This window comes from Ammodytes marinus (assembly GCF_949987685.1).
Source record: "Ammodytes marinus genome assembly, chromosome: 7".
Classification (NCBI taxonomy): Eukaryota; Metazoa; Chordata; class Actinopteri; order Uranoscopiformes; family Ammodytidae; genus Ammodytes; species Ammodytes marinus.
Window position 1 is genome coordinate 1,352,662 of NC_137211.1, and position 10,000 is coordinate 1,362,661.

At 38.7% G+C, this 10,000-nt stretch overlaps 2 protein-coding genes across 3 annotated transcripts in view; both read right to left on the reverse strand.

Annotated features, from left to right (window-relative positions):
* LOC307253530 (protein NDRG3-like) overlaps positions 1-1,605 on the reverse strand; it is a gene marked incomplete at its 3' end in the record, with an annotated part of 26,665 nt that extends 25,060 nt beyond the window's left edge. Inside the window, exon 1 of the mRNA XM_080031637.1 lies at positions 1,498-1,605. The remainder of the gene's footprint in view (positions 1-1,497) is intronic.
* Positions 1,606-4,531: 2,926 nt separating this feature from the next.
* Positions 4,532-10,000, reverse strand: part of LOC307253200 (PHD finger protein 20-like) — a 28,515-nt gene continuing 23,046 nt past the window's right edge. Inside the window, exons 17-19 of one of the 2 annotated variants that reach the window (XR_013844950.1) lie at positions 9,889-10,000; positions 7,708-8,837; positions 4,532-7,264 (exon numbers count right to left, since the gene is read on the reverse strand). The exon at positions 9,889-10,000 is cut by the window's right edge and continues 288 nt beyond it. Coding sequence is in view for 1 of the 2 variants with exons in the window: in XM_080031113.1 (XP_079887239.1) it covers positions 8,701-8,837; positions 9,889-10,000 (249 nt within the window). In the remaining variant the exon portion in view is untranslated. Of the gene's footprint in view, positions 7,265-7,686; positions 8,838-9,888 lie in introns of those variants that run through there. The other variant, XM_080031113.1, reaches the window with a different exon arrangement.

The following is a 10,000-nucleotide window of genomic DNA, read 5'->3' on the forward strand; positions in this document are numbered from 1 at the left end:
CCTACATTTTACCATGTGTGATGTCACACATGGTAAAATGTAGGGTTAGACAGTGAGACCATAAAACACTCTTTCTGCCTTTTCTCAGGCTAGGATGAACCGATTTCTAAAATGTTTGTACATTTATACTACATAGGATCTCAGAGTTCAATACACCTTCATATTTACACCGGTGAAGTAGGTCTTTAACAGTTACAGCTGTAGTCATTGGCAATGGAATGGCTTGACAGTGCATACTTATTTCTTTATGACCTTAGAAAGAGTCTTTTATATCTACATAGGAGCGGGGCGCTGAGGCCGCCATGTTGCACCGCCATGTTTCTACAGTAGCACAGAACGGACAAACTTAACTAAAGGCCTTACATGTTTTTATATATAGTGGGCGTCCTGGGGAAATGCACCTGTTGGAAGACCAAGAAGAAGAAGAAGTACTATAGAATAAATAACTAAATACATCTTCACCTCATCACTTGATATTGTGGAAAGACTTGAGGCAGTGGTGGATGATGCCATCTTTAGTAACTAGCTTCTTGTCCTTGAAAGCCACCGTAGCTTCTGTAAATTCTCCTCAAAGGGAGGGGTTAGCAAGGGAGCGTTGACATCTAAAATCTCGCCATTAGATGAAGCTAAATACTCTAATATTACACACTGTGCCTTTAATGGCGTTGTAGCTAAAAACACCCTGTTGACAAATGTGGGGCAAATAGTCTGACACTCAAACTGTATTATTCAACTAATGGAAACAGCTAGTGATCTCTCTTTGGCAGAAGGCCACTCTGTGTGTGTGTGTGTGTGTGTGTGTGTGTGTGTGTGTGTGTGTGTGTGTGTGTGTGTGTGTGTGTGTGTGTGTGTGTTCAATATGGCTCTGACCCAAACACATTACTGACTGACAGTGAAGCTGAATCAACTTGTCATGTGTGTTTTATTCACATTTATTTGAGTCTACCGATGCTCTTCTGCTGTCCACCCACCCACGCACACGCCCGCACACACACACACACACACACGCCCAACATACTCACACGCCCCATAAGCCATAACACACACAAACACACACACACACACACGCCCAAAAATACACACACACACACACACACACACACACGAATCTCTGTAGAGCAGCTAACGGTAAACGCTGCCTAATTAATGAGCCTCGATGCTAATGTGAGCTACAGACTTAGCAACTGTTGCTATGGCATGACGACACACACACACACACACACACACACCTAGCGCGCGCACACACACACACACACACACACACACAAACACACACACCTGTTACCAGATCCAGCGTCGCCATAGAAAAGACCCACGGGGAAGAAACAACAATAACCTTGTATTTTTCAGCGCATTTTAGCTTTACATATTAGCTCAACAATTAGCCACATAGCAGTTTACCCGATAACTGGGTTAGTAACAGTAACGTTAAATTGCTACGTTAATAATTACCGTTAACGGATTAATAATAACCGTCTGTCGCTGTTAAATACTCACCGTCAGTCGTTAAATCCACGCGCTGTTGAAGTTACCGGGTTTTAATCAGGTTTTAATCCTCCGGTTATGTGTTTTAAAGCGTTTACGTTAGACCGTTAGCCGTTGGAGCGGACCGGGAGACTGGGGCTGGTGGGTTGGTCGCGAGCCTCCTCTATTTTACACTGAGCAGCACGCGGAGGGTGAGGGGAGGAGCTACGTCACCGTAAACAACAGACAGAGAGAGAGAGAGAGAGAGAGAAAGAGAGAGAGAGAGAGAGAGAGAGAGAGAGAGAGAGAGAGAGAGAGAGAGAGAGACACACACACACACACACACACACACACATACAGAGTGAGAGACTCACACACACACACACACACACAGAGACAGACAGAGAGAGACACACACACACACACACACACACACACACACACACACACACACACACACACACACACACACACACACACACATAAAGAGTGAGAGACACACACACACACATACAGAGTGAGAGACTCACACACACACACACACACACACACACACACAAACAGACACACGCGGATGGTGAGGGGAGGAGCTACGTCATCGTAAACAACAGGTCACGAGGTCACTCTGTTAAAAAACAGGTGCGTCATTCAGAAACATTTAACAGACGTTTATTATTTCGGTTTGTTTGATGGAAAAAAATGTTTTGTTAAAGTATTCATTCATGCATTTTATATATTATTGTTGTTATGGAAATGCTTATTAACTTGTCCATCTACTGGCCATTATTGCAAAAGTCATACAGACTAAAGCCTACATTGTCCCTGCGTTCTAAATCACATACTGTTTCTTTTTACTATAGGCCTACTACATACTAAAGTACAGAAGAGTTTTAGGGCCACAGACAGGAGAGAAAAAAAAATCAGATAAGGACGATTTTTTTTTCATTATGTCGAGAAATGTCAAGAATAAAGACGAATACTCCAAATTGCAATTGGAGTTAGTGGGGGCATTTATGTGTTTTCAGCATACTACAATTGACTTGCATGTATTGGGACATCCTACATTTTTTTCTGGCATATTAAATAATAGGGAAGTATGGGGATTGGAACGCAGGGTTAATCTCAAATTCTTATTTGTAGGCTACAATTTTCGCTTTTAACACACTTCTAGAGCACATTTCTTGGCCACATTTATATCACTGTTTTTCATATCATGATGTACATATTTTATAGTGAAACATTTAATTTGCATGTTTTTGAGTATGAATAAAGTATTTCTGATTCTGATTAATAAAAACAACATTAGTTTTAATTATTTTTTGATCATTTAACCATTTGTAAGTATCCACTGTGAAAAGGATAAAACTCTGTATATTAGTGTGAACATCTGAGGTTTTTCCTAGTATAATTGTGCATATTTTACACATAGATAGATAGATAGATAGATAGATAGATAGATAGATAGATAGATAGATAGATAGATAGATAGATAGATAGATAGATAGATAGATAGATAGATAGATAGATAGATAGATAGATAGATAGATAGATAGATACATGGACAAACAAAAACAATAATAATAAATAAATAAAATTAAATAAATATTTAAGTTAATATTAAATAAAGAATGTAAAGTGTGTATGAATCAGTTTCATGTTTGTTTGTTGACATTTCTCTCTGGTAACAAAGTGAAGTCGTTGGACTGACCATAGAGGCTTTAGTGCAATGGACTGTAATGTAGGGGGAAGGGACACACACACACGCACACACACACACGCGCAAGCACACACACACACACACACACACACACACACACACACACACACACACACACAGTGGCATAAGGGAGTTTACCGGTGCAACAGTGAGACCATCTGGCTAACTGGACTATATGCAACACAAACAAACAGCAGATACATGTACCAGTAAACATCAACATTAGGCATAATTAGGCTTGCCTTAGTGGGGGTCATTGTTGTGTGTGTGATGTTTATGTATGTGTATATTTTGTGTATGTTTTGTGTACAGGGACCACAATGGAAATAAGCCTTCGGGCTTTTTTGTGTCTGTCCCTCCCTGGCTATTCTATGTATTTTAATGTGTGACAGAGCTGTTCATGTTTTTATATCAAAATGGTCAAATATAATCATGCATTCATTCAACCAACAGAAGACAAATAAAAAAAATTAAAAACCTTTATAAAGAAAAATGAATTCATGACTATGGCTTAGAGATTTTCTTTAGCATTATAGCATAAAACATGACTTTGATACTCCAGAGAAAATAAGTAAAATCTGCTTCAAATTATGTAGAATTTCATTTTGTTTTTTTAAAATTTGGTTTGTTATTTTATTTCACGTCTTTTAAAATACACAAAAGCTAATCGTTATATAATAATGTGTCTCTTTAATCGGACCAATGCCAGGCAAACCTGTTTGAATTTAAAAAAATAAAATAAAAATAGATAGTCACAAATTATTTTGAGTTTTTAAATTACATCAGAAATAAAACAGTTGATACAATCTTCTCCGCATGTCTGAGCATATTTAAGATGGATTAATTTAAACATTTACATAATAATTTAAGCATTATTATTTTTTTATTATAAATGCTCCACTGCCTTTAAGACTTTTAGAAACCACGTAATCAGATTTGCATTTTTGGGTATTTTATTAATTTTTTTATCAAAATGAATAGAAGTTAGGACTCTATATAAACCTGACATCAAAACATGCTTGTGGTGTAGTGGTTAGACCTCCCCACCCCCTCCCCCTCTCTCTTTCTCTCTCTCTCCCTCCCTCCATAGAGTCTCTGTCCTCTTCACAGCAGACCCGGGTTAGAATCCAGCCCGGGTCGTTCTCTGCATGTCATTCCCCTCTCTGACACATTTCATCTCTGTCTCTACACACTGTCTAATAAAAGCATAAAAATGCCCCAAAAACAACATAATAGTGAGGGGGACATTTCACATAAAATATGAACAGGAAAAATAATGAATTAAATGGTAAATAAATGTTGGTATTTTTTCTTTTTATTGTTCAGAAAATCCTACAGAGTTTTGGTCAAACAGTCGAGTTGTAAATTTCAACAAAGTCTTTGTCCAGGGAAACGTTTCACACCAAACGTCCTGAACTCAACAGAACTGCAACTTCATTATTTTAATGCAAAATTCAAAAAAAAAAAAAAAAAAAAAAAACAGCAAAAAAAATAGCAAAAAAATCTTCATGCTTCAAACAAAATATGCAAAAGAAAACTTTGGCTGTGTTGTAAAAGCCCTACTAACGTCCTCCCTCCTACATACTCAACATGTATATACTACATACTAAAAACCCTACTAACGTCCTCCCTCCTACATACTCAACATGTATATACTACATACTGTCTACTTAACCATCCATTGTGTATGCGAGGTTTGTCGGACTGTTAACACTAACACTGAAATATACAGAAGCAATAAAGAATGAAAAAAAAAAACTTCTGTGTTGTTTGAAAAGACGCAATGCATTGTGGGGCAGGTTGAGTAGGAAAAGTAACCTGTCGATCCATACACAAAATCTTCCCGGAAGTAAGTACTAATCCGGCCATTTCTCACCTACACAAACTCGCATACACAACCACAACATACTCAAATTGACGTCAAAATGAGTATGAGTAAGACGATAGTAGGGCTTTTAGTATGAGTAGGACGTTAGTAGGGCTTTTAGTATGAGTAGGACGTGAGTAGGGCTTTTAGTATGAGTAGGACGTGAGTAGGGCTTTTAGTATGAGTAGGACGTTAGTAGGGCTTTTAAAACACGGACCTTGACATTTGAAAGCTCTGATAATGTGTGAGAACTTGAACGTGTTGTGTTCAGGCGTCTGTGTGGGAGTCGGACAACTGAACGAAACCATCCCGAAAAAAATTAACAGACCCTGCGTTCCAAATCACATACTTTTTCATTTTACTACACTACATACTAAAGTACAGAAGAGTTTTAGGGCCACAAGAGACAAAAAAAAAATCAGATAGGGAAGTTTTTTTTTTTTTCATTATGTCAAGACATGTCAAGAATAAAGACGAATACTCCAAAATGCTATTGGAGTTAGAGGGGCATTTATGTATTTTCAGCATACTACAATTGACGTGGATGTATTGGGACATCCTATATCTTTTTCTGGCATACTAAATAGTAGGGGAAGTATGGGGATTGGAACGCAGGGTGAGAATCAATGAAAAAGCATCAACGATAGAATGTAAGTGAATATAAGCAAACTGAGGCAGCTCTGCGGAAACCAACAAACAGCAACCCATTGTCTTCCTATCAAAATACATCTACAGCTTTATACAGTTTGGTTCAAATGTTCACTTTCACATATCTACATTTAAAAAAGAAATTCAGTCACAACAACAAAGTGAATTTGACTGTTTATGTACAAGCAGAACTCTAAAGGGAACTTTTTCTATTTACACACAGATGAAAATATGTTTTGGTGGACGCACGATGGCGTTTTATGTAGAATTAATGTCCGTGCTCATTAGAATTGACTTTTTTCAAGATTTTAAGAAGCTTTGTTGACATTTTACTTTATGAATCAGAAGAAATACAAAATAAAAGCACCGATATTCATCTAGAAAAGTAGAAGAAATTCTCTAAAACTTGACGAACAAGAGAAAATAGAGTAAAATGAGCTAGAGTGAAACGCAAACTGAGGTTGCGTTCCGAATCGCATACTCTTTCTTTTTTCTATTCTACATACTACATCCGACGATAAAAAGAATCTAGTTAGGATGCAGTAGGCATACTATTGGGACATACTTTACTCTCTTATTTCATCATAACATTGCGCCTTGATCTTGCCTCTTGCTTTTATATCCGTCGCATCCCCGTTTGTTTTCATATGGAGCCTTCGTCGATGTGACGTCACTTCACGTGCGCACCGGATTGTGGGTCAGAATTGCCCCAAATAGGATGCACTTTTCAACGCTAACAATCTTGGCCGCATGAAGTAGGACATCCGGGTACTTCTAACCATCCTAAATCTGGCCATAAGAATCGGGACATCCTAAATCTTTTTTCTACATACTATATAGTAGAAAGTATGCGATTCGGAACGCAACCTGTCTCTAATTATTTATTTATTTGTATATCTTATCAGCTGCTCTACACACTCTGTATTCACTGTCTGTCTGATCTGAACTTATCACAACCCTTAAAGCTCTTTTCTATTTGAACAAACTCTCAAAAAAATTTTGTAAAAATATGGATTTCAGCTTTTTAAAGTCGCCTTATTCCCTCAAAAAAACGTCACAATCAAAACCAGCAATATCATTTAAACCTCAAACATTCTGCGGCAAAAATCCACCTCGTTTCAGAGAGATAGATTGATCCTATGTGTTGGGGGGAAGGAAAATAGCTCAAAATGTGATTATATAGGACACACTTTGAGTAGCTTATTGGCTTTATTGCCTTTGTCGGTGTATAATAATCATCTCCGCACAGTGATGAGTCTGTGATGGGGCGTCTGTGCCTTTTAAAAATGCATAACTTATTGCAAAATTAGCGACAGAGCTAACTAGTCAACAGTTAGCTATTAAAAAAGCTTTTTCTTAATTAACATTTTATATTGACTAAAACGATGAACAATTAATAAACAAGACTATTTTCTTTTTAGGATAAATGTGAACGTAGGATAGTACATGTTGGGCTCTTATGTCCGGTTATATTTAGGCTCCTCAATGGCACAGGAGCCGACAGAACGAAAACAAACGTAATTTAATTTTGCCCAATAAATGGCTGAGCTGAACAGATTAAAGACCTACTTCACCGGTTTGAATATGAAGGTGTATTGAATTCTGAGATCCTATGTAGTATAAATGTGCGATTTTTTTAAAAATCGGTTCATCCTAGCCTGAGAAAAGGCAGAAAGAGTGTTTTTTTTAACCCTATATTTCTCTTTCTCGTGACATCACAGAAAGAGAAATATAGGGTTAAAAAAAAAACTTACTTTGTAAATATTACTGTGATGTCACAGTAAAAGACATCACAGTAATATTTACAAAGTTTTTTTTTTTTAACCCTATATTTCTCTTTCTGTGATGTCACGAGAAAGAGAAATATAGGGTTAAAAAAAACACTCTTTCTGTCTTTTCTCAGGCTAGGATGAACCGATTTTAATTTTTTTTGCACATTTATACTACATAGGATCTCAGAATTCAATACACCTTCATATTCAAACCGGTGAAGTAGGCCTTTAAGAATTACGTGCCTAGAGGAATATGTAACTTATAAAACTATCACTTTGGAAGATCGTATAACTACAGCTCCGGTGAAAAAATTAAGAGACCAGTCTGGATGTTTCTTAAATCTTCATCTCTACATAACTTATTGAAAATGCTCTTTAATGACATAAAAAATGTATTGTGAATTTGGTAGAAATGTTGTCAGTGGTTTATAGTATAAAACCAAAATGTTCATTCTACTCAAACATATGCCTATAGATAGTAAAACGAGAGACACTGAACATTTGGAGTGGTCTCTTCATTTTTTTCCGGAGTTGTATATCGCTCAGTCACAGACAGTGTGGTGACATCAGCTGATCAAAACCCAAATCAAATTGATCGGTAACCAAATCTGCCGTGAAATGAGAAATGTTCCGGAACCTTTTACTGAAATGGAAGAAAATCGTGTGTGTGTGTGTGTGTGTGTGTGTGTGTGTGTGTGTGTGTGTGTGTGTGTGTGTGTGTGTGTGTGTGTGTGTTCGCCTGTTCAATCATTCAGTCAGTCAGAAAAAAATTAAATAAGAAAATTAAATATAAAACTGCCTTCATCATCAGCATCTTTTTGTGAAGTGGGTAGAAGCGCGTACCATAGAGAGTCTCAGTCCTCTTCACAGCAGATCCGGGTTAGAATCCAGCCCGGGTCGTTCTCTGCATGTCATTCCCCTCTCTCTTTCTCTCTCTCTCTCTCTCTTAAACTCTCAAATAAAACAGTTAAAATACCTAAAAATAACATAAAAAATAATCAGCATATTTTCTCCAGCACACGGAGAAAAACGTCAGAATCAAAATGTGGCGTCTGTCCGTTCCTCTAGCGCCTCCGTGTGTCAAATAAAAGGTTCAAAAATATCTTAAAAACAAACAAAAAACATCATATTGTCTTGCGATCAGTCTAGTCCTGTGTTCACAAGCTTCAGCTCCTCCTGACTAGGGGGCGGGGTCAAAAGTCAGAGGCGAAAGGTCAAAGTGTTTAGAATGGTCAGCGCCATAGCGACAGGCGTCTCACGGTGATGAGGTCACTCAGCAGCCGTCTGATTCGCTGCTTGAGCTGCGGGAGGCGGGACAACGGCTCGGGGGGCTCCAGCTCACCGGAGTGATCCAACCAAGACTCCAAGACTGCAGACACACACACACACACACACACACACACACACACACACACACACACACACACACACACACACACACACACACACACACACACACACACACACACACACACACACACACACACACACACACACACACACACACACACACACACACACACACACAATATGGATCAATATATACATATGTATTTATTTTTTTGAATTGACTTTTTTTTTCTTTTTCTATAGACTTTGTTTCAGGATACAGGAACACACAACGTATAAGTGTCATGGAGACTCAGACTCCAGTTTCTAGATCAGCATTAAACACTTAAGTAGCTACAATAATAACTATATAAAAATATCTTTCGTTGCACTGATGGTCTCGTTTGCTGTTACATGTAATTTACGATCATCAGAGGAAAAATTAGACTGTTTCAGAAATATTCAAAAGTTCCTCGTAGCACCTTAAAATACTTATAAACACATTATTAAAAAGTAAATATAATTAATAATATAAAGAGTGAAAGTGTTAAAGGCTGAGTGAGTGAGTGAGTGAGTGAGTGAGTGAGTGAGTGAGTGAGTGAGTGAGTGAGTGAGTGAGTGACTGAGTGAGTGACTGAGTGAGGGAGTGAGTGAGTGAGTGAGTGAGTGAGTGAGTGAGTGAGTGAGTGAGTGAGTGAGTGAGTGAGTGAGTGAGTGAGGGAGGGAGGGAGGGAGGGAGGGAGGGAAGGAGGGAGGGAGGGAGGGAGTGAGTGAGTGAGTGAGTGAGTGAGTGAGTGAGGGAGGGAGGGAGGGAGGGAGGGAGTGAGTGAGTGAGTGAGTGAGTGAGTGAGTGAGTGAGTGAGTGAGTGAGTGAGTGAGTGAGTGAGTGAGTGAGTGAGTGAGTGCGTGCGTGCGTGAGTGAGTGAGTGAGTGAGTGAGTGAGTGAGTGAGTGAGTGAGTGAGTGAGGGAGGGAGGGAGGGAGTGAGTGAGTGAGTGAGTGAGTGAGTGAGTGAGTGAGTGAGTGAGTGAGTGAGTGAGTGAGTGAGTGAGTGAGTGAGTGAGTGAGTGAGTGAGTGAGTGAGTGAGTTACCGTCCAGCTCTCTCTCTATTAGATCCATCCTGGAACTGATCTGCTGGTGAAGAGAATCCACATGCTCCAGCAGGTTCAGCTGACACTCCGCCTCTGGTGTGTGTGTGTCTGT